Here is a 25,911-nt window from a genome sequence, read left to right on the forward strand (position 1 = left end):
GCCAGCCCCACCCTTCGCTGGCCCTGCCTCTTGCTGGTCACTGTAGCAAGAGAGATGCCCCTGACCCTCATGGGAGAGCTGCTTCCCACCACCCCCACTCAGGAGAGATGGCCCCAACCCTCACCAAGGGCATGAGGAAACTGGCCCTGATGGCAAGGGCAGAGAAGAGCTGGCTCTGCCCCTCACCTGAAGTGGGTGGCTTCAGTGGCCTGGACCAATCAGCTCAGCTGCCACACAGGCCTTGGCCTTGGGTTGGCCCACTCTAACATCTACCCCATCTAGGACTTGCTGGAGTTCATGAAGGGACTGGTCCTGTGGAATGATACGAACAGGATCTCCATGACTCAGGGTGGCAGAGGGTTATCTGAGAGGAGTTTTGGTGAGGGTTCAGTGATGGTGGGGTACCAGAAGCCAGAGGCTTTGGACCAAACCAATGACTTAATGCAATGAACATTTACAAGTAAGGCTGACTGGACAAAAGGGTCTACTATGTGACACACTGCAGCTCCCAATGCCACTAAGATGAATGAAGAGGTATTGGAGAGGCTGGAAAGATTGTGAAGAAAGGCTTTTTGTTTGTTTCTTTTTTAAAAGTTTCTTTTAGGGGGGACACTGGAATGGTGAGGGGTAGATATAGGGGAACCTGGGAGATGAGCAGAATTGGGATGCATGATGTGAAATTCTGAAAGAATCAATAAAGAAATTATGTTAATAAAAAATGTCAGAAAGCAGAGTGCAGAGTTCAGATTCTTAGATGACAAAGCCAATTCCTGGCTTTCTCCTCTGTAAAATCAAAGGGTCAGGTCTTCTCAAGTTACTGTGAGGACTGAATGAGACTTTATACAGGACAGAACAAAACACACACACACACATAAAGTTGTTTGTAACCTTATAAAAGCCTTGAGAGTGTGGACTATTTCAGAAGGGCTGGTCTCAGTTGCCTGCCCTTTCTCCAAACTATAAAAAAAAGACTCCAACCAGCAAGAAGCTGGTTCTGTTGACCCCTACTACAGTTGGAATGTGCCCCACGGAGGTATTTTGTCTTTAGGATGGATTCTTAGGACTTTCATTGGAAAGCCTTCACAAAAGACCCTAAATGTTCCTCCCAATTCTTCCTTGTGTGCTGGGAGCCTCATTACCACTCAACATTATACAGGCATCAGTTCCTTCCCATCCATTCTCCTTCCATTGACCTCAGTTCATAACACCATTTTCTGGGCTTTTTGACTATACATTCAAGTTCACTTGTGAGCAAAGAAACCAGTGCACATGACCTGATTCACCAAAAATGTTTCAGATAGGTACTTCTCTCATTCTGTGTGTGAAAATCAGAATTCATAGAGATTAGATTACTCCCAGTGCCCCAAAGATACCAGAATATGACAAAAATGGGTTTTAAACAGTTCTGACCCTGTGCTGAGCACCCCTCCCCATTCTAATGATGATATTGGCAATAAGACACACTAAGAACAATGACTTGTCTTTTCTGAGACAACCCTTTAAAAATAACAGTAGTTCTACATTCTGAACAACTTATGCCACTGTAGATCAAGAGATAAGAAATCAAGACCACTGGGAAAGACAGCAATTCCCACAACCCTCACATATCCCAGAGTGCATGTTTCACTTGCTAAGCAGATGCAAAATGAGGTGAGAATATTCTTCACTGTAAATAATGAGAGAAAGTGAGGTCAGTTTTGCCGATTTTATTGAACCAATAAAATTCCTACTAATAACAATGAAATAAATTCTGCAGGTATAAACGTGATACAGTTTAACAAAACCCATTGTTCTGTACCTATAAATAGATTTTCAAAATGTCATAAAAAGTGCAGTTATGAATTGTTAACAGGTTAATACACAGTTCCTTTATTTCAGATGTGTTTGTCTTGATTCACTAACAGTTCCTTCTTTATCTGTTCAAATAATATTACCCATCCCTCAAAAACAAAAAACAACAGCAGAACAAGAAGAGAGGCGTTAAAGCACTAGGATAGTACACACAAGCTGGCCCGTTTGGGTCGGCTTTAGTCAGAACGGTCAAGTCAGCAACAAAAAAACAAAATTAAACCTACCTATACATACAAGAAGCTCTCATGGGTTCTGCCATCTCCAGAACTGCCAATGCATGCGGAGGGCATTATCAGTAACCACCATAGTCTACATCTACAGCAGGGTCTGCTCTGCTAGAACAAGGGTGAAGTGGCTGTTGATAAAGCTTGCTTTCAGAGTTGAAACTACAAAGAGGATGCTGCCACTTGACAGTGAACTTGTGGACCCTAAACTGCATCAATAGTCTATTGGAGAAAAGCTTATCCTAACTTAAACTGTATAGAGTAAGAGACTGATGTGTGTGTGTGTGTGTGTGTGTGTTGTGTGTGTGTGTGTGTGTGTGTAGCAGTCTTCAAGATCATGTCATCCACCTTACGTGAGTCCAAAGTCACGTGCTTCATAAGGAAAATTACAGCAACAAAGCACAGGACTACGAAGGCGAAACATCACAGCTTCTGATTACATTGAATATAAAGTACCAAGGAACGCAAGGGTAACTCTGTATTAATACTGATGAATTAAACTAGGACAGGTGCTTCACAGCATGCTACATACGTCACTCACAACTCAAGGAAAAGATGTCTACATGGAAAGTCATGAAGTTGGCATCTGACTCGTGCAATTCAGCTACAGTCTTCATGGATACATTCATTATGCAGCTGCCCTGCACAACCAGGATTCCGAAGGATTTTCAAGTTCAACTCCTAGTTCATAGTTAAAAGCTACATCCAGTTCTTCCATGAGAGGAACGCTGCTTTCAGGTTTGAAGGAGGTAAGCCAAGTGGCGAGGCCATGCTTCCAGGGTGGCCTGACAGGGTTCTGGTTGACCTTGTCCAGACTCTGTACCTATTCCATTAGTAAGGAGAAGATGCCAAGTGGCCTGGCACTTGCTTTCACGTCCATCTTGTTTTGGGTTAAAAGAGTAAATGTGACAAGCAAGAAGAAGGAAAAAAAAAATCCTATTTTCTCTTTCTGCAGAGATATCCAAATACCAAAGAAATGTCTGCACTAGATGCAATATGGATTACTTTCCTTGGTGGACAGGGTACCATTTAACTCAGCTTCTGTTTTGGGAAAACAGTGAGATTTAGGAGAGATGTCTCTGCTTTAGAAAGGAAAACCCTTGGTCACTCACCTGAAACACTTCCCTCATCCTACCTTTTGTTCTTTTATCACACTCAGGAGAGCCAGTTAAAGTTTGTAAAGATCAATTAAGAAATCAAGTTTCTTCTGGATATAAGTGTCCATTTAACTCAGTGGTACCCATGAGCAATATTTTAACACTAATGACCATAGACTCTCTCTCTTTAACATTCTTTCTATAGAAATGATACATTCATTTTAAAAGGTTACTTGGAGTAAGAAGTAGACAGTTTTAGCAAAATTTTACATACCAAAATTATGTTTATGATATTTCAATTTTTACTGTTTGGGCTCCTATGAACTATGAAGTGGGGTGCTCATTCTACAGGCTACTTTGTGGCACATGCTAGTTACCTCAAGGGTTTCCATATGCTTTCAAAAGCACACACTCCTTTACCCCTTCGATTCTGACCTTCACGGCAGTGCAGTCCTAATTTAGTCAAAGCTAAATGAACACTTCATGGTGTGTTAAGTCACCAGGTCACTGCCTAACTAGGTGCCTCCTTCACTTTGAATCTTTAAATGGATTAATCGGGCATTGCAAGTGCAGTGCTCATGACTGGGGTGGAAGCATCTGAAGGTCATCTCAGATCTACACTCCCAATCAGGGGAGTTCACCTTTGGGTTAGACAGCCATCTAGCATCCTGTTAGGAGCCTGGTAGTGGGGCAGGAGCAGCGTTACTGCCTCTGTGCGACATCCTCCTTCTTAATGACAGCTATCTGGACATACAGGACAGGCAGCTGGGGGAGCAAGACTCAAGCCAGCACATTTCCTTCCTATCTCCCAAGTTTTTCTCCCAGTGAGGAAGGGAGGGATGCGATTAGAAGCTTAGTTAATTGAGTCAAATGATCCTGTACTCAGTTTTGTGGGATTTTTATCTACATTACACAGCAAATAGGCCAATGTGATCCAATCTGACCCTCTAAACAAACACCTTTAATAATGTCCTTCCATGAGAAATGTGTTTTAGGGTCCAGACAGCACCAGTAAAATGGATGTCTGCACACTGCTCACCTGTCTGCCGGGAATTTCCTGTCCCACTGAAGACTTAGGTTAATTGGGACCGTGGGAGAATTTTAACTCTGCATTCAAGCAACCGGGACTATTACCAAGTATTTACCATCTAATACAGACCAAGTTAGGCTAGCGATTCAATCACTTTGAATTCTTGCTAAATGCTAAATTCTGCATGGTAGAAATAGTTCAATTTCTGTATCATGTATAAATATAAAGGTTCCTACTTTGATAGAAGGCAAACATTTTATGATTTATTTAAAATATGGAGTAGTATTACTGAACAACAGAGAATGAACCCATGAGAAGGCTGGGTGCTCTGCATTTATAGGCTTTTGGGGGATGAGGTAGAGGAGAGCAAGATATTTTGGCAGCTGGGAAGAGGGTATGAACAGCTGGGGGTGGACAGGACACACCAGATGCTGTGATACATCTGGAAAGGTGTCCAAGGCAATAATATAGATGGATGGTGGAGAGACCAGAAGGGGCTTGGGGAAAGCCATATTCTCAATGATGGGGGAAGACATACTCAGAAGAAGACATCCTGGTAATGCTCAGCAGGTGGCTGGTGATATTCGACTGTGAAAGGCATTAAGACCCAGAGAGGCTCGGGAGGGGAGGAGCGGGAGCGGTGGCTGAGGCACTTGGAGGAAGACAAAGGCAGGAAAGGGTGGACAAAGACTGGTGGGAACCTCCACCATAGAGCAGATGCGTGTGCCAAGGAAAGCCAGAATCTCAGCTCGGTGTTCCAGTGGTCCTGGAAAACATGTTCTTCCTCACAGGGCTCAGCCTTGGTGCACATCTCCACTCCAGACCCACCTCACACCAGCCTTTTCTGTTTTGGGTCTTACCTAAGCAGGTGCTGCTGATGGGTCCAAATTAGCAGTAAAAGAAACTACAGATGTGTAGGGTAAACACTCTGTAGGCTGACAGGATACACTCCTGCTATGGCCTGCTTTGAGGAAAGACTGAATCTGCATCTGAGTCTCCAGAGGAACAGCAGGGAACAGTGCAGGGTGACAGCCACCTAGAGCTGGTTCCAGTTGCAGGGACACGTGGCTTACAGTGCCCTCTTCAGAGAGGCTGCCTTTCTGCTTGCTGGTGAGGTACCACTAAGAATGCTTATGCACTGTGTATGTGGATCATCCTGCATGTTTTTATTCCATGTAGAACGGTCCATTTCGCTAAGAATGAGAGTGGTGATTTAGAATTGTCCTTAAACACAACAAAGTAAAAACCTCATTTGCGGTTGTTGCAGCACATACCATTTATATGGTACACTGGATTTGTTCTTTGTCCTTATCTTACAGTTTAAGGGAGCCTTGCCATCATACAGGCATGCACTTGTCACTGGAAGTGATGACTATTTTAAGTAGTAATCTATAACTGTTTGCTGATAGATTTACTTTGGTGTGGCATAAAATTCTACGATTTTGGATTAGCAAAACTTTATGAGGTGGGGGAGGGAGTACTTCCCTGGATGATATCCATTAGATCTTAGACTTATGTAAAATCTTTAACAGACATAAATAAAATAGGGCTCTGGTTCAAATTTTACATGACCTTTATATAAATCTTACTTAAGTTTTCTCTTTTAAAAATAGCCCTGTATAGCTGTGCTATTACTGGATTTAAAACTGGTTTAAAAGGCCAAGGTTACATCCTGGACTCTGTGTTAGCTACCCCTGATTTACAGAGCACCCTAAGGGCTGGGGGCAAACTCTTCCTCGGACCAAGACAAGGTACTTCTTTTAAAACACAGTCCATCTCAAAAGACTTTTCCCATCAGAGTAGCACAAGTCTACCCAAGGAAGCCACTTGGGAGGCAGCCCCAGGGTACTCTGACCACTTCTACAGTCAGGTGGGTTAAAGAGCAGACCCACTTTCATGGGTAAGGTACTTACATATTTCTTTCTCTCTTTTTTACTTTTTTGAGACAGGGTATCACTATGTAGCTCGGGCTGGCCTTGAACTCACTATGTAGCCCAAGCTGGCCTCAAAAACACCATCCTCTTGCCTTAGGCTTCCATGCATTGGGATTATAGGTATGTGCCACCAAGCCTGATTTCCTTGGTGTTTCTGATAGTGATCTGAGAAATTAAGAATTAGCACAGATGCTGGCAAGTGTGAAATTCCAAAGTGGACAGCATTATTTCAGCATGTCCATCAGGGTTATCAGGCTGATTTTAACACAAGGAGCAAGGAGTTGAGGGCTTCACAATCAGACGTGCTCTTCACACACACTCGCATGCTTCTGTTTGGCACAATGTGAGCCCTGGGTGCAGCTCAGCTTATCATAGGCTCTGTTATTACACCGATTGAGTCAGATAGCTCCTTTGAAAAATATCACATTTCAGTATAAAAAGCTACACTATAAATTACTACATTGTAAATTCAATACTCTGAAAAACATGCCACCCTGGAAAACCGCATCAGAATTTCAAGTTTGCACTGGATAAAGTGGGTTGACAGGCAACTCTTCGAGCAGCGTCCACACCAGGAATACTGGGTACATGCTGTAGTGTGGAGGTGGGGCCACCTTCACAAACCATCTTTGTGAGGCTGGTTCACTGAGGTTCATAAATACATTGCTGTGTTTTTATTCACGGTTCCAAGTCAACCTTTTTTTTTTTTTTCCTGATTATTGATTGGTCTGTTGAACTAAAAGGAAGTTTTGCTAGGAGAGAAATCTATTAAAGGCACTAATATTTCCACAGTCCAATCTCTACTTACATTTCTGGGGCAACACAAAACCAAAAGCAAAAAGTAAGTAGCCTCTATACTTAACCCTTTTCTTCCCTTTTGGTCTAAAGCTTTATCCGTGGTTCTGTGCGAATTCCTCCTTTTAGTCAATACATAAAAAGTATTTTCATCCTGTCGTTCAGTTCACCTGACCAGAAATAAGGGGCTATGAAATCAAAGTTTCCTAACACTTACAAAATGCAATAATAAGCTAGATCCTCATGTGAAAGCCTTAGAACTGGGGAAAACGCGTGGACTCTCCTGGCACCCCTGTGTTTTACTGTCCTTCTACATACTTTCCTCGTAGTTCACACACAGCTAAAGCTGAAATGAAGGCAGTCCATAGAACAGAGAGAACACAGAACCCTGCCACAAGCTCTCTGAATAATCTCTAGAGAAACCACCCTGTCTTCAAAAATCCTAGTGACTTTTTCCTCACACAGAGGATTTTAAACAAGATCCTGGAGTCTAAAAACGCAGAACTACCCATGCTGACAAGTCTACAGCCATCATTGTTCTCTCTGGAACAGAATGCTAAGGGAAAGGAGCTAACATCCCAGAGAAGGATGGCAGACAGAAGGACAGCCTGACAGAACATTGGCCCACAGTTCTTTCCTAAGAGAAAAAGTACACCCACACATCAGGGAGACCCTCAGTGAGTGCTCTGTGGGAGCTCCCTGGACGACATCCTAGAGACGGGTATGTTCTAGGCTAGCATGCATGTGTAAGATGACGTCACCTCCCATCAAGCCGAGGTGCTCAAGCCGTGCAGCCGTGTCCTCTGGGTGCTGCCGCAGCTCTCTAGGCACTTGGCTGGTTCATTAACATAACACAAATTAAAGCTATCAACACATAAGGTTGTGCTCTCTGAAGATAGTCGAATCCAACAACACAAATTGATGCAAAAATGTGACTTTTTGTCTGCCTTTTCTTTCCCCTATGACAATGCATTTTTTTTTTTTTTTAAACTAGTTGTCCAAACAGATTTTTTCTGGGGAATGAATGCTTTGGCATGGTGAAATCGTGGTTCAAGCTCAACAATGTAAAACTGAAAAAGGTCTAGCACAATAAAGAAATTTGAGGACCATCTCTTTATGGCTCTGTTTAAAAGGACACTTCTGCAGTGACATGATAGGGGAAGTTGAGTTGATTTTTAAAAACATCGCACTGTTTTGTTGTTGTTCAATCACATTAATGCACAGAAACACAATTTTTACCTCTGAATAACAAATTACTTAACCTGTTATAAGAAGAAAGTCATGTAAAATAATTTCCAAAAGTGTAACAGGAAATAGGGTGTATTAACTAACGTTCCTTAACTCTCAGAAAAGGAGAATGTGCAAAGAAACATTTGGTCAGTGTTGTGTGGTGTGGGTTTATGTGTGCCAAGAGTGTGAGCTGTAAGCAGCACTGTGGTACCAGCTACTAGAGGTGATGGAGGACCACGGTGCAGGACTCAGGGGACTGTCCTCAGTCCACTGCCACACAGACAGCCTTGTAGGAAAATGAGGCCTCTGTTTTAGAAGACAAAGTAGCTGAATTTGGCATTTCAGTAGCATGCTATAGAATTCATCATAATTAATTTCACATTAAATTATGGATGATGTCTTTATCACATTTCACGTTATTGCCAATAGCAGTGTAAGAAAAAAAAAAAAAAAAACAAACCAGATAAACAAAACCAGAACAGTGCCTGATCATCTCCGGGGATGCAAGCTGTGTCCTGGGAGGAGCTTGGTTCCACAGCACATGCTTTTCCCAGACTCGGGACACACGTGGGCATTAGAGCGGTAGAGGACACCATTCTTTGCTGAATGTTGGTATCTGAAAAACAACTGCTTGAGCGGATTGTAAGCACTTTTCCTTATTTTTTTTAAGTAAAGAAAAATAATACACATACACATGAACTCCAAAGTACTGAAGTGAAGCATTAACAAACCAGTTCATGATTTATGGTCAGATCCAAAAATCCAACTCTAAGCAATGTAAAGTAGTGCTCGTTAGGGTTACTTTGCAATTGTTAGCAATGTTAAGCATCGAGAAATATAAAACACACCATTGCACATTACAGCCAGGAAAAAAAAAAAAAAACAAAACAACCAAACAAACAACCCCCCTCCAAATCAAATCCTAACAACAACAAAACAAAAACAGAAACAAAACCCCGACAGCTCAACTTTGACACTAGGGAACTGAACAACCGCTGAGCTGCATCACAAACAAGTTCTGATGGGAGTCCTGTGGGACAGGCCCTGACATGTGCTGCTGCTTCCTGGTGGTGCTTCAGGTCAGGTGCCGAGTTATCGCACGCAGGGCGTAAAGCAGCTCAGCCTGCATCCGAGCCTCCATCAGAAGCAGGTTCACGTGCACCTGGAAACCAGACGGCATTGGCTCAGTCACTACACAGCACAGTGGAAGGATGCACAGAGGTTCTTAGGTGCCACATTTGCATAGGTTATGTGTATCCTGAGACTACACACAGGCCTGAGTATGCACATATATATGATGAACACTCAAACATGCATTTGTGGATAGTAAATTTAAATTAAAAATATATTCCTAGCATTTAACAATTTAAATTAAGAAGTAAAGTTAAAAATGTACTCCCAGCTTTAACTGTAGGTCCTAGAGTGAAACTGCCACTCAACTCGGTTTGTGTGAGTATGTGACCTCACCAGAAGCCCAGCACTTGCACAGATTGTGGTAAAATCTCAGGACACCTCTGTGGGGAAAAACCTCTCAGCTGAAAGGCTGATGTAATACCTCTATACGTTCTAAACTGACTGCAGGGAAATGTTCTAATTATGAGTTATCACCATGCCTTCCTATCACTTGAACATGTTGTTGGGCATATTCTCCTGATGAGAATATACAGTCTCTAGAAAGGGAGGAGATTTATTGCAAATATAAAAAAAGCACAAAGATGCATCAAGGCTGAAGATGAATGGGTAATATGCCTGGTGTATGACTAACTTTAAGACTTCAAAAGTTAACAGAAGTTGAGCCATAACATACTTTGCCAAAGCCATATAGCTCACTGGGGACTGTTAGGACTCCAGAATGAAGAGTCTTACCTCCAGCTTGAATATGGTAGTATAAAGGAGACTCTTAGATTCAATGTTCAAAGGCCTAGAACCTAAAGCCAGATCTGATGCTATAACACTGGTAAAGATTTTTAATGCTTACTAGGTTCTAATCTAAATAATAATTTATATAGTCCATCTACAGATATTCTTATATAACAATATATTTGGCTCACAGATCCTTCACTATAATGGCAAAATACTAAATTACAATGAGAAATTTTTTGTTCTAACAGTAATATGGTGGCTACCAAGAGTTTCTAAATGCCAGTGCCTTCAATGCTGGGTACAATTCAACCCAGCACTGCTTCTTAGTGGGCTTTTTAATAGTCAGAATGGTAGATTTACTGGTATTATAGCCAATCTCTCAGAGGCTGATGCTAAAATTCATGTTACGCACTATGTGGGCTAGTTTTATGTCCACTTGCCAGAAGGTAGTCCATCTGGGAGAAAGAATCTTAATTGAGAAGATGCCTCCACAGGATTGGCTGTGGGCAAATCTGTAGGGCATCTTGGCTGAGAATATGTGGGATGGTCCAGCTCACTGCAAGTGGTGCCACCCTCGGGCAGGTGGTCTTGGGTGCTGTAAGAAAGCAGGCTGAGCAAGGCAGTAAGCGATGAAGCAATGTTCCCCTTCTTCCAGGCTCCTGCTCTGACCTGAGAGCTGTGAGCTGAAAGAGCCCTTCTTCCCAAAGGTGCTTTTCATCATGGTGTTTATCACAGCAATAGAAACCTTGACCAAGACGTACACCATGTTGCACAGAGCACACATCTAATATTTAGTGACTAGTCAATATACTTTAGATTAATAAAACATGAAAACCAATTAGCTAGTTCAATGGCACCAATCTATTAATGCCTCCCTCCCTGTTTCAAGACTGAAACTGTCATGTTGAACACATACCTCTTTGAGGTCTGCTTGATAATGACACTGACCTTCTCTGAGTGTGTGAACTGCCGCCAGTAGCTGTCATACATGCGCTTTGTGGTTCTCTCAGGGTAGCAGGTCACTGTCTTAATGTAAACCTTCAGGCTCCGTTCAAGTAGCTGGTTAACTTCCCCATAATCATAGTCGTCATACCTGTGAGTGACAGCACTGTGATGAGAAATCCAAGCTCACTGCTTAGACCTTGCTAAGCAATGATGTCCAAGCAAAGCTCCTTAAGTAAGTCATAGGAAGTACTTCCTGAGTGCCTGGTGTGTCATACATCCTTCTTGTTACTGGGGTTCTGTAGTGAACAGGAGAAAAACTCCACCCCTAGCATCACAGAGCTGAAACCCTATTAAGGTGTAAAGAGAAAAACACTAAAAGCAAACACACAGTCTGCAGGTGGTGATAACCTAGAGAAAACTGGGCCAGGTGGGTGGTGCACACTTTTAATCTCAGCAATCCCGAGGCAGAGGCACACTGTTCGTTCACACCGAGTTCGTTGCCAGCCTAGTCTACAGAGTGAGTTCAAGTCTCAAAAACCAAAAATCAAAACAAAACAAAACAAAAAAGCCAAACCAAACCAAAAACCAGAGAAGAAAAAGAAAAATAGATTTGCAGCTTGGGAGGATTGGGCTGTGATTTTAAACAGGACAGGCAGGTATTCTCTGAGAGAAGCATTTTAGAAAACACTAGAAGGTATTGACTGAGCAAGAGTAAGGCTAGTCGGGTGTTCCCAGATCGAGGGTGAAACCCTGAGTCTAACACATTGTTAGGAGTCAGATAACACTTCAGACCAATGGAGCCGAAAACAGCCTTAAAACTGAAATTCTGAACATTCCAAACTCCACAGCCATGTGAGCAAGAGGTCACGTTTAGAGTTTGGGCATTTTCTGATTTCTCCTTTGCAATAACGGAGATCAAACCCAGGCCTTGCACACGCAAGGCAAATCTTCAGCTTCAGCTGCCAGATGCTTTTCAGGTTAGGGATGTTAACCCTGTAGTGTTCTTTACATAATATGTTGCATTATTAGTTGATACGTCAGGAATTTTGTGGTGTTTTGGTTAAAATTATAGAAAAGACTGCTTAACAAACTAAATCCCAGTTCCAGTCTGTACCGCTTTCTTTTATCATAAAGGACCTGGATGCACCAGCTCATGACTGCATAGCTTCTCTCTGCAAATCTATCTCACAAGGAAGTCTGCAGAGCCCAGCTCAGGTAGCATTCCCTCTAGCCCTCTCCATCTCCTTCCCTCCAGTTCTTACCGTCCTCTCCAGCTAACTTTGTCACTTTAAAGGCTGTTCATTAACTTGTGAGCCAACCACCTCACCTTGGTGCTTTCAAGAGTGGCCCAGCATTGGGAGGACAGTGTGCCCTAACTATGATTCCTTTATAAGGCAAGCTACAATAACCATACAGACCTGAATTTCTTATTGCTACGCGAATAGACACTTTTTTTTCTCCCCACACTGACTTATTCTTTCAGGAAGGATTCTTAAACTTGCATCTCAGACTCTTTATTTCCATTTCTTAGTAAAGTCTTCCTATTGTACTTCTGTCATTATCAAGACTCACAACACACTTTTTATTGATTTGTAATTTACTTACATGTTCATGTACATGTGGAAGCCAAGGCTGAACCTTAGCACTCGTCTTCAGATGCTGTCTACCTCAGTCTTTGAGACAGGATCTCTTGCTAGGACCTGCAGCTTGACAATCAGGCAAGGCTGGCTGCCCAGTGAGCCCTAGGGACCTGTCCCCACCTTCCCAGTGCTGGGACTACAAGTGGGCATTTAAGTAAGTGCTAGGGATTGAACTCAGGTCCTAATGCTCTCATAACAAGTTTTGCCAACTGAGCCATCACCCTAAGTCCCAGACTCTTAACACTTTAAATGAAGAAAGTAATCTCTCAGATCAGATTAATTTTTAAATCAGGTAGCATTTCCCCCCAGAAAGATGTACTCTCAACAGGCTATAAATGAAACAAATGCTTGCATTTCTACTCAGAAATATATAAAATAATCTCAACATACCTGATTCCAAACATACAGTGAACATAGTTGAACAAAGCTCTGCGTAGCATGGTCGTGTCAACATCCTCATGGGTGGCCATTGTGTTGTAGGTGAGATTGTAGACCATTCGAAACTTCTCATCCAGCAGATGTCCAATGTCAGAGTAAAGCCTGTTCACCAGGGAGAACCCGTGATTTTCCCAGGTGTAGTCCTGTCGCAGAAAAAGTGTCCACTTACAAAATGGGCATTCTCTGTTAAACCCTGCATGTTTTATTTTTAAAATAAAGTAAAACTATTGAAAAAAGTTAGTGGGGGGTGTATTTCTAACTCAGTTCTAGGATGGAAGCTTTACCAAGAATGTTTCTGGTCAGGCTGTAGTGTACAGAACCAGGGTGTGTCTCACAGGATCTAGGGCTTGGCATATTTGTAATGAACTCTAGCCACCTCCTTTGGACAGGCACTATGTACTTATCTGAAAGGATCCAGAAGTTCTTGACTATTGCTATGTTACCAAACTTACTCAGGCATGAAAGAGTCTGAATTTAACTCCCGTCCCTGACAGAGTCCCGTGGGAGGCTGGTGTTGAAGTACAAACTTCTGGTGTAGTCAAATATCAAAATGCCTTATTATAAATGTCATCATATTGTTGGATTTCTTCCCTACCCCTCCAAGAATGGCACAAATATATGTAATTATCCTGCATAATGCAGGCAACTAAATCAAGCATACTGTTTCCTAGTGACTTCCTAAGGGTGAATATGTTGAAATAATTACCTTCCTAGGAGAACATCAAATAGATTGGGTTGAAAACTAGGTTAGATAAAAATATTAAGACACTATCAAAATGCCTATTGGCTACTTTAGAAGACACTTATTTACATTTCAACATTGCCTTGGAAGGGCAGAACTCTCTAGTTTCTCTAAGTCAAAAGCTCTGTGTACCTGGGCTCGGAATGTTGGCAGATGCTCTTCTCCTCGCCTGGCAAAGTCCTCATACCCAAAACCTGGGTCTTCGATGTATCGAGAGACGTCAGCTGTTAGGATCATGTCATCTTCAAAATCTAAGGGACAATGAAGGCATTCAGGACACTTATACATCTAAGACAACGAGCCTGAAGCCCAGTTCCCTCTACATTTTAGATTCTCAAAAGTGACAGTGTTGACTACTTGGCTTATATTCACATAAAATACCTATTGGTGAAGTTCTAAGTACAATTTCCTTACCAAATATTGGGTATTAAGATTTAATTATAGTTATATAGGAAAAAAAAAACCAACTAAGTTGAAATATTTAAACAACAGTAGCAAAAGATCAGTATGTCATATTTACTAATTTAGAAACAGAAGAAAAGGCTTGTGAATCTAAGGTCTAAAGCTTGTTTGATCTCTTCAAGGAGATAAAGTGGGATATGGGGGAAGAGAAGCGACAAGGGAGACGATGACTGAGTCTGAAGACAGATCTTTTAGAATTACATCTGATTGCATTTAACAGCAAAAATCTCTTCGCTCTAGTTCACTGTTACCTTCCAGGAGGTGAGCCAGTCAAAAGATGAGGCATGAAGTCCCAAGAGAAGGGGCCTTCTAGGTGCTAGGTCAGCCTCTTTCTGAAGTTAGTGAACACTCACACTAGCCCGCCATGCACGTGGGAGCAGAACACTCCCGTGCTGTTCGTTCAGAAAGCCACTGAGGCTGTGGTCAGGGCACCGCCCCAGAGTGCAGGGAGCATCAAGGCAACGCCGCTATTTACAATAGGTTCTACATGCTCGATGGTGAAAACCACGGCTGAGAAACTGCAAATGCTTAGTGCACGTTCTTTGAAGTCAAAGACAACTGTCTTCTAACTCACTGTTTTTTAGATTAGTATCTTTGTAATTATTCATCCCCTCCCTGACTCCAATTATTTAACAGTGAATAAACAAACTTTGTTTTTCTTTATTCCATAAATGAACATATCATTCTCAAAACAAAAAAGCAGTTCCTATGCAAGGAATAAGTTCTTTGTAAGTAATTTAATTACTGTTAAATTGATTCTGTCTTTAATAAAAAAAACTGTAATTCTCACCTGGATAAAATTTTTAGGAATTTGAAAAACAATCATACAAATTCTTCTGAAAGACTATACATGAAAATTCCAATAAGAAAAAGTCCCTTTTTATCTTTAAGTTGGGGCCATGGACTAACTTCAGGATGCATGAGAGCAGCAGAGAAGATCAAATTCCAGGGTCACACAATGTTGAACACATGACACTGAAGTCTAACCCTTTATTACTCAGGCAGAGAAGAAACGGACACCTGCTGAGCACTTCCTGCATGGCAGGTGTGATGCTGTACCCCTAAGAGCCATCACATTTTTCTTTATTTCATTATATTAAAAGGAAAACTCCATTTAAGAAGTAAGTAACTATTAGTTCTTATGCGAGGTCTTTCTCCAGTGAGTACGGGACAAATATGCATACAGCCTTGTGCATACAGAGCAACTCCTGCACCCAGGAGCTCTGTCTCCAGTGCCATCTAAAGCTTTGAAGTAGTTTTCCTATATGAGGAAAGCCCTGTATGAGGACTTATGTGTAGTACAAACCCATAACCACTGATTCTCCTACAGTCCAGACTCCATTCAGATTAACATTAGCACAGCAAGGGAATTTTCAAAGCATCAGCTCCTGACTCAAAGAAGTCACACTTTCATCCACCCCATCGCACCATAATCAAATGACAACAAACGTATGTAAAAACGTAATCACAGCCAGACAAGCCTACTAGGAAAATTAGAGTTTTGTGGCTTGCAAAGTAAAACCCCACCAAGAATATCTGTGGTACTGAACTGTCAGTTTCCCTATCCTGTGCCACTGATTCTCTTGCAAATGCTAACACTGGACTTGATGGTCACAGTACTTCCTTTGCATTTGATACTAGTATTTTATTTGCTCATATACAATTTTAAACACTTTAATTTCAAAATAAATAGTAACTAACCACATAAAAGTGGATCCCAGGAAAAACCTCATAACTTAGAAGTAACAGCAGATAAGACCCGTTTTCTAAGTAATCTGTCCATGAAAAAGGATGTATGAAGGTCCCTTAACTACTTATAGTTTATTACACTTGTGTCTTAACTGTTCTTCCAATGTCCACATGGGAAAGGCTGGACCTGTAGGAGGTGGATCCTCCTATGAGGTGTTTAGGTGGTTAGGGTTCCCTTAAAAGTAGCCGTATAGGACCTTGTGTCTTTCTGGATTTGTGCTGCCACAGACCCAAAGCAATGGAGCCAGCCAATCCAGGCTGATGTCTAATAGACCAGCCAATCCAGGCTGATGTCTAATAGGCCAGCCAATCCAGGCTGATGTCTAATAGACCAGCCAATCACAGGTTGACTATCTCAGTATTTGTAAGAGTCATAGAGAACCATTCTTTTTAGATTTACCTTGAAGACTTAAAATTACTATGGTGGCGCACGCCTTTAATCCCAGCACTCGGGAGGCAGAGCCAGGCGGATCTCTGTGAGTTCGAGGTCAGCCTGGGCTACCAAGTGAGCTCCAGGAAAAGGCGCAAAACTACACAGAGAAACCCTGTTTCGAAAAACCAAAAAAAAAAAAAAAAAAAAAATTACTATTCTGGTAATCAGGTGATCAAAAACCTAAAATTAATTCTGATTTTACCTAAACAAATATTTAAATGTGTAATGAAAGCAAACAGCATTTTACGCGCGCGCACACACACACATATATATATACAACTTTCTGGGGTTTTTTGTTTGTTTTTGTTTCTTTTTTTGACACAGGGCCTCTCTATTATGTCTGTATATATATAATTTTCAATAGATAAGTAGTTAGTAATATGAGACATAAGACACTCCATTGTAGTAATGAAGTGATTTTCTCATAAAGATAATATAAACTAATATAATAAAGATGTATTTTCTTCAGGATTAAAAGAGTTCTTCCCTACATAGAATCTGGGAGCTTTGTCATACTAATATTTTTTTAGATAGGAAAAGTTAATTCTCCTTTCATTCTAAAACTGATAAATATATATTTATATGTATGTGTGTAATTATCTATCATCTCTCTATCTATCTATCTGAAACTCAATTAGCCACTGTACAGAATCATTTTTCTATACTACCTTTCTACAGTTGGCAAATTTGGTACTGGGATGGTTAATGGTACAAATATTTAATACAATGGAATGACTGATATATGATATGGCCTTATTTATTTAAATCAGAATGCAGGAGTTGGAGAGATGGATAAGCTGTTAAGTGCACTTGTTTCTCTCTCTGAGGACTGGGGTTTAGTTCCCAGTATCTATTTGGCAGCTCACAACCACCTAAAACTCCAGTTCCAGGGGATCCAATATCCTCTTCTGACCTCTCTGGTACCAGGCACACATACACTTGTTGCATATATATATACACACACACATATATACACATACATACACACACACACAGAAAAAACACTCATATACATAAAATAAATCTAAAAAATATTTTAAATTAGAATGTAATTTTTGAAATAGGTTCAAATTTTTTTTAGTTAAAATTTCTTCTCAAGTAGTCTGTGTAAGGGTTCAAGAAGTCTACTTAAAGCCTGGGGTGGAAGCATACACCTTTAATACCAGCACTCTAAAGGCAGGATTCTGAGTTCAAGGTCAGCCTCTTCTATAGTGTGAATTCTAGGACAGCCAGGGCCCCATAGAGAAACCCTGTCTTGAAAAGATAAAAAGAAGTCTACTTAGAACCTAAAATATCTTTCTATTATTTCAAAACAACATAAAGAGGTAAAGTATTTACATTTTGAAAGCTCCAGTGATCTTAAAGAAATGGAAAATGTTAGAGTAAATGGATATTAACTCTAGCATCATTGTCTGCCTTTTCTACCAGCAAGACCCCTCACTGCAGTATCAACACGCCACTGCATCCCCACTGCAGTATCATCAACACACCACTGCATCCCCACTGCAGTATCATCAAAACATTACTGCATCCCCACTGCAATATTATCAACACACCACTGCACCCCCACTGGAGTATCATCAACACACCACTGCACCCCCACTGGAGTATCATCAACACACCACTGCATCCCCACTGCAATATTATCAACACACCACTGCATCCCCACTGCAGTATCATCAACACACCACTGCATCCCCACTGCAATATTATCAACACACCACTGCATCCCCACTGCAGTATCAACACACCACTATATTCCCACTGCAGTATCATCAACACATTACTGCATCCCCACTGCAATATCAACACACCACTGCATCCCCACTGCAGTATCATCAACACACCACTGCATCCCCACTGCAGTATCATCAACACACCACTGCATCCCCCACTGCAGTATCAACACACCACTGCATCCCCACTGCAGTATCATCAACACACCACTGCATCCCCACTGCAATATTATCAACACACCACTGCATCCCCACTGCAGTATCATCAACACACCACTATATTCCCACTGCAGTATCATCAACACATTACTGCATCCCCACTGCAATATCAACACACCACTGCATCCCCACTGCAGTATCATCAACACACCACTGCATCCCCACTGCAGTATCAACACATCACTGAACCACTCTCCTTTCCTTCCACTTGTTCTCTCTGTAGTTTTCAGTTTGTTGTTAAAATTGGCAATTCAGCTGACTGCCATGCACCCAGCTCATTTCTTAGTTTCTGACTCAAGTTCACAGTGAGACATTGATATGTCCCACACTGTTCTCAAGCTTAGGACCCTCCTGGTCTCTGCTCTGCTCCTGGGTGCTGTGCAAAGGTGTTTGGTCTGTAGGCATGGCTGAGGGTGGATAGAGATTGGGGGCTGAGAGGTGGCTCTCAGTTAAGAACATTGGCCACTCTTGCAGAGGAGCTGGGTTTGATTCACAGAACCTACATGTGGCTCACAGCCATTCATAACTCCAGTTCCAAGGGATCAACAATCTCCACAGGCACCAGGCACACATGTGACATACATACATACATGTGGGAAAAACACTCATACACATAAAATAAAATAAGTCTAAAAGTTTTATTTAAAATGATCAAGAAAATGACAAATGGTATTCTATTCTTCCTGCAGCACTTCTGAGTTACTGTTCCATGCTCTTTGGCACACACATCTCTTCAGCACAACTCTTAGAACCTAAGACTGACTGATCTAGTTTCAAGAGGAATATGACTTAGACAACACCTTTGAGGCGTTCATATTTGTGTTTAGTCCATGTTGCTGAAGTAGTATTTACTATGTGGTGCTCAGTGCCTTTAAAAGATGGAACTGGAAAGTTGCCTACTATTCCAAAATTCCTTTAAGCATAAAAGAATAACTCATTTTTACATAAATGTATGTATATGTATAATAATATATGTATAGTAAAATATATATGTGATATATGTGTGTGTGTGTGTGTGTGCGCACATGCGCGCGCGCGCGCACACACACACACACACACACACACGCACACGTGCCATGGAGGATGTGTGGAGGTTAGACAAAAGCCTACAGGAGTAAGTTCTTGCCTTTCACTATGTGGGTCTCAGGATCAAACTCAGACTGTCAAGTTTGTTGTAAGTACTACTACTATTACTACTACTACTACTAGGCAATCTTGCTGACCTCAGCAATTGACCTGCTTTAAGTATGTATCCAGGACAGAATAAAGACAATAATCCTACAAATCTGTCTCAGGATTAGTGATAGCCATGTGCTGTGTAACAACACTTTAGTCAAAGACTGAATGCATATATGAAGGTGGTTCCTCAAGATGACACTGGATCTAGAAAATTCCTACTGCCTGTTGACACTACAGCTAACACATTGCAATCTCAGGCATTTCACATTTGTGGTGACAACCCTGTAAAGAGACCTGGTGCCCTGCCATCACCCAGCATATGCCATGATGCAACACAAAAACAGCTACTGATTCATGCACTTGCTGCCTGTGCTTCTCATGTGATTGGTGAACACACCCTTTCATCACTCATCAAACGTGCACTGCAGACTACCATGCAACGTTCTGCTGGCAGCAGCGGCACACTCCTCTTGTTCAGAAGCTGCACCATCTCGGTATGTGGGAGTGCACTCCATAGTGTGTGCATAACTGCAGGTTTCTCCGAATGCACCCCACACCAGTGAGGCAGGAGTGCACAGGTAAAGAGGGACGGCAGCAGACTGATCTCTAGGAAGCTGTACGGAAGAACCAAAGGCTGGTGGCTAACGGTCTCTGAACAACTAGCCAAGAGCAAGGAAGAACACACCTGAGTGAGGAAACGAATGGAAAGTCTCTCCAGGGACCACAAAGAGACTTTCTTTCTTTTCCTGTTCAAAACGCGTGGTCATTTCTTCGCAAGTCGTCTCTCCATCTTCCCTGTCTTCCTGAAGCCTTTTCATCCTTTCCATTAAGGCTTCTAGCTCACCCAGTGAATCCACAATCTGGAAGAACATCACAATGTTGGTGCTATGGCACTTCAAACTGCTCCAGGAAGCCCCTCCTCCTCCAGCTCCACTCTAGTATGCACAGAGGACAGTCATCTAGGCTATAGCAGAGATGCCGGTCAAACGATAGGAACTTTTAATTGCCAGGAACATTTAAAACATGGCTAGGGTAGGCAAGTACATAGAGATAGAAGGTAGATGAGTGACTGCCATGGGCTAGCCAAGAGGGACGAGGACCTGGGGTGTGATGCTAATGGCTATGGAGTTCCTTGTTATACTGTGGTAACATCCTAAAGTTTATTGTTGCCAAACTCTATGATCATCCTCAGAACTATTTGGTTGTACCCCTTTAATGGGCAAATTGGGTGATATGTGATTAACATTTCACTGAAGCTATTTAAAAAATATCTGGAGTTTTTCATTAACTCCACAGCAATTACATGACATACTTAAATATTTTCAGATGTATGAGTCTGCTTCAGGTATAAATATAAAAAAATTATAGGTGTGTGTGTGTGTGTGTGTGTGTGTGTGTGTGTGTGTGTGTGTGTGTTGAAATACAGAATTCTAGTGTTTGGTTCACAGTAACTTGTAATTTACTGAAAAATCAAGCAGTCTCAAAATTTCTCCTTTCTGCCTCCTATGGTATGTTTTCCTTAGTTGTCCAGCATCCTACAGACAGATGCAGCATTTTGAGAACTGCTGTGCATGGGTCTGACTTTAAAAACCTGTGATACTAAATGTATCAATGCTCAGTTTTTGTTATTTCTAACAATATCACTTTGCTTAAAATGTCAAGAAGAAAGGTATAGGAAATCCAAAGAAGGATACAGACATCATGTATACCAAGAAATTAAGGCCAAGAAGTCACCTGGGCAGTGAAGCTATTTAGAAAGACATTTAAGAAGGGAAAAAGTTAGTTTAATGATAAATTTCAGTATGATTTTTCACTGTTAGTGGAAAGGTAAACTCTGTAAATATGGGTGTGTGTTTAAAGAAGAAAGCTTAGAGTTTTCCTGGTTATAGTATCTTCAACATTCACATGGAGATCATGAATGGGGCTGCTAGGAATCCCAGAGTAATAACTACTTAAAAGTTCAGGTGTGGGTGGGCAAAGGTATTGTATAATAAAGCCCTAAAGCTTAAAAAAAAAGTCAGGCAGGCTGGAGAGATGGCTCAAAGGTTAAGAGCACTGACTGTTCTTCCAGAGGTCCTGAGTTCAATTCCCAGCAACCACATGGTGGCTCATAACCATCTATAATGAGATCTGATGCCCTCTTCTGACCTGCAGTCATATATGCTGTATAAATAATAAATAAATAAATCTTTAGCTGGGCGTTGGTGGCGCACGCCTTTAATCCCAGCACTCAGGAGGCAGAGGCAGGCGGATCTCTGTGAGTTCGAGGCCAGCCTGGGCTACCAAGTGAGCTCCAGGAAAGGCGCAAAGCTACACAGAGAAACCCTGTCTCGAAAAACCAAAAAAAAAAAAAAAAAAAAAAAAAAAAAAGTCAGAACGTCAGGTACTAATGAAACTGTTATAGTGCTAAAAGCATCTTTTAGTACATAACATCCTATCTGGTCACAGCGAACTCTCTAGATAGTATCAGCAAGAAAGTTCCGAGAGAGAGTTGAGAACGAACCCCGAAGTTGTTGCCTGCCAGGGATGCATTGTCGATGTTGTTGTCATTAGCCAGGTCACAGACGCAGAAGCTGTTCACTGAGATTAGTCTGAATCCATTGGAGATTCCCGGTTCTCTCTCTGGGTTGATGCCACTACCAAAAACAAAGCTAGCCAAAGCGTGATAGTGAGCCAGGAGGACCACGGCGTGCACTAGCTCAGGCAGGGACCAATTATTTTCTCCAGTTTTGACAAGTTTCTGAAATGAGAATATGGGCCAAGGTCAACATGGAAACCAGAGGAAGCCACAGTCTCGTATGCTCACTTGTAGTAATGCAAACTAAAATTTCTTTTATAATGCTTCACACAACAAAGTACCAAAACCTCACAACATAATTATGTGGTGGCATTGCCTATAATAAATACTGAACTAAAGCACTTTAAAAATATAAAATGTTAAGAGAATCAAGAAACTTTAAAGCTAGAAGGGATTTTGACAATTTCTACCAAAGTCATTCATTTTCAGGCATTTTGGATATGTCCGGTTTAACAGGGTAGCTGTTGATTTCCCTCTAGAGAGCATCTGGTGGAGACCCCCACCGTCCCATGCCACAGGATTGAATATGACCATACACTGGAATAAATTTTTCCATATGCTATTTTATTTGGCCTGTATTTAGAGCCACAATTAAATCCATTAAAAACAATAATACCAGCCAGATGGTGGTGGCACACACCTTTAATCCCAGCACTTGGGAGGCAGAAGCAGGTGGGTGGATCTCTGTGAGTTCAAGGCTAGCCTGGTCTACAGAGCAAGATCCAGGACAGGATCCAAAGCTACACAGAGAAACCCTGTCTCGAAAAACAAACAAAACAAAACAAGAAAACAAAGACAAAAACGAAACAACCTTGTAATGCCCAATCTTGGTTATCAACTTGACTGCATCTGAAGTCAAGTACAAGGCAAGTTACTGTGCACTCGAGTGAGGAATTTTCTTAACTGGTTACTTGAAGACATACCCTAAAAAAATGGGCCAGGTCCTGAATTGTATAAAAGTAGAGGAAAGCGAGCTGAGCAGTTGAAATGCATGCATGTATTCTCTCTCTGCTCCTGAAGTATGGATGTGCTAGCTGCTTCAAGCTCCTGTCCTCACTTCCCTGCAACGACTGATGGACTACAACTTGGAATTGTAATTTACAATACATCCTTTCTCTCTTAGGTTGCTTTTTGCAGGGTAACTTCCAAGGGTGAATTTCACCAATACTTCCAGAGACTCCTTCCCATGAGTTCAATATTCATTCACACAGGCAATGCTGTTCTTTTAATTTTAAAAAATAATCATCTTCATACGACCACAGCCATAGACATATATTTTTCTGCTTTTCAAATATGTTATTTTGATATGTTCATTTTTTTTTTTTGAGGTTACACTATTATACTAATTTTAAAACACAGGTACAATTGTAATGCACCTAACTATTTCATTTCTGAATTGATGTCAAATTGTTCTTTTGTCCCCTTCGGTTATTTGCTACAATGAATAACTTATTCATGCTACAGCTTCTTTCAAACCCTGAAACGGGTCCTCCTCCTCCTCCTCCTCACTTGCCTTTGAAATGTTGGCCTGTCCCGCCCTGTGCACAGTCCTCCTTCCTCAGTCTTAAGACCTTAGGGTGATTGATCCTTCACCTCGACTTGCTTATTTCCCCCCTTCTTTCCTTCCTATCTAATCTCCTTCCCATCATTTCTCTGATGTAACTAACACACTGTGAAATCAGAACACAGACTGTGCTTCACAGAGTCCAAAAGTTATCAAAATCTAATATTTAAAAAACATGGAAACAAGATACTTGCTTTAAAAACTGGACCAATCACACTGATACGGTGTAATAGGACAGTTGTTTCAAAGGCATTTCTATGTGTTAGCACATTACGTATGCATTGGTAAGCAAGTGTCTGAGATGGAGGGGAAGGTCTCCTGTGCTGAGCACTGTGGGCAGCACCGCAGCTGACGGACAGAAGGAACAAGGAAGTGTCTGAGACGGACACTATTTTCTGGTTAGTAATTCCCACACCTGCTAGCAAGCCACCTTTGATTTACAAAACTATTTCTTTATGAATCTTAAAACTAGTGAAGGATTTAGAATTCACAGATCTCCCCACTTCATGGAATTTACTAACTAAAGGGCACATATTGCTGACAATAGAAGCCAGAAGTCAGGCATCCTTGACGTTAGTAGACTTGGATCTATCATCTCCTGGACAACAGAAACCAACTTCCCCCACAGCCATTCACCTCAGCACAAGTTTAGGCCAATGAGTAATGCTCACAGAGGATCAGTTTTCATCTGTACTTAAATGAAACCCACTGAATTTCTAATTATCTTTTCTATACATAATACGCATCTCTTATTTCTCAAGTTGCTAATATATAGGTGTTTAAAAACGAGTCTATATATATATATATATGTACACACACACACACATACATACACACACATATATACATGCATAATGGAAAAAGAGGGTATGAATAAACTCTCAAACTTCAAGTGTAACTGAGAACCTGTATAGAAACACCCAATACCTGAATGTGCTCTTTCGTGATCAGCCAGGGCCGATGTGCCAGCAGCTTGTTAATTTCATTAAGATTTCTCAGTCGTTGTGGTACATATTCCAAGCCGTTCAGCCACTCAGCAATCCCCCCGGTCTTTAAAAATTCATCCACATGCATGTTTATTAGGTAGGAACACTGGTGTCTGGCTGCAGCCTAAAGCACAGAACAAGTTTCCTGAGAACAGTCATGAGCAGGCCTTTCCACAAGCGAGTCATTTAGATAGAGCCAATACTATTTATTTACTCAGTAACTCTTTTCTCACAAAACTCTCCTTCTTCAAAAACGTTTACCACACTGTTGTCGCAGATTCTTGAATCAGTACATGAGGCGGATATGCAGTTTTAAAGGCAAGTACTTGTCACATGAAGCCAACAACTTCTTTCTCAGTTTGGTATGCACAGACCTGCAACTACACTAGCTGTTTTCAGGAAATGTACAGGCATGGTCCAAGTCTGCTATGGGGAAGCTACAGTATGTTCTATTTAAAATTCAGGAACTTTTTAGTAGCGTATATCCTAGTCAGGACTCTTGCTTATGTGAGGACTTCTCCTGTAGCATAGCTGCAGTAACTATATCTGACCTCAGGCATCGCCAGTCCTCTCCGGATGTGGTCAGTGTCAACTGAGTACTGCCAACGGGACATTAAGATGAAGTACTTTCGCCCTCTCTTCTGTGGCTGCTGCTTGTAAAACAACCAGTTTTGTTCTTTCCAGTCTCTGTGTCTCTGCTCTGTCTTATGAGGGAGCATTCTCAGCTGCTGTCAGCCTTTCTGTTAAAATCACAGTACTCATCACACCATGTCAGAAAGCACAGAATGCTGCTTTTTTGTTCATCTTGCTGACACTCACCTCCTGAGTCCAGGGCAGCTCTGCTGGCTGCTGCTGCCTTTGCCTTCCCACGCACAGCACCATGGCCCCTGCCCCCACTGGCTGGCCAAGGAGAGCCACAGCTTCTGCCTTCCTCCTACTGCTCCAGGACCTCCATCACAGCCTCCTCCCTGGCCCTCTACAGTGTTGCAGGTAACACTGACTAATTAGACAACCTGTAGCCAGGTCTACACTTGGAAGTGCTGTGATCCACTCACTAATTCTCCTCTTAACAGATCTGTCACTAGTGACAACTGGTCCTTTTCTCCTACCCCACACCAGGGAACATCTTCATGTATGAGACGACTAAGGAAAATGCCCACAATCAGCTTATGCAAAAGAAGACCCAGGAGCCATCTTTAATCATAAGAAACTAGAT

At 41.7% G+C, this 25,911-nt stretch overlaps 1 protein-coding gene across 2 annotated transcripts in view; it reads right to left on the minus strand.

Annotated features, from left to right (window-relative positions):
* Window positions 1-1,691: 1,691 nt before the first annotated feature.
* Window positions 1,692-25,911, minus strand: part of Sesn3 (sestrin 3) — a 65,247-nt gene continuing 41,027 nt past the window's right edge. For both annotated transcript variants that reach the window (XM_028862049.1, XM_037207760.1), the window contains exons 4-10: window positions 24,637-24,819; window positions 22,071-22,307; window positions 20,253-20,427; window positions 13,922-14,040; window positions 13,000-13,190; window positions 10,973-11,117; window positions 1,692-9,323 (exon numbers count right to left, since the gene is read on the minus strand). In XM_028862049.1, coding sequence (XP_028717882.1) covers window positions 9,237-9,323; window positions 10,973-11,117; window positions 13,000-13,190; window positions 13,922-14,040; window positions 20,253-20,427; window positions 22,071-22,307; window positions 24,637-24,819 — 1,137 coding nt within the window. In that variant the 3' untranslated portion in view covers window positions 1,692-9,236. The remainder of the gene's footprint in view (window positions 9,324-10,972; window positions 11,118-12,999; window positions 13,191-13,921; window positions 14,041-20,252; window positions 20,428-22,070; window positions 22,308-24,636; window positions 24,820-25,911) is intronic.

Source organism: Peromyscus leucopus, chromosome 7 (assembly GCF_004664715.2).
Source record: "Peromyscus leucopus breed LL Stock chromosome 7, UCI_PerLeu_2.1, whole genome shotgun sequence".
NCBI classification, from domain to species: domain Eukaryota; kingdom Metazoa; phylum Chordata; class Mammalia; order Rodentia; family Cricetidae; genus Peromyscus; species Peromyscus leucopus.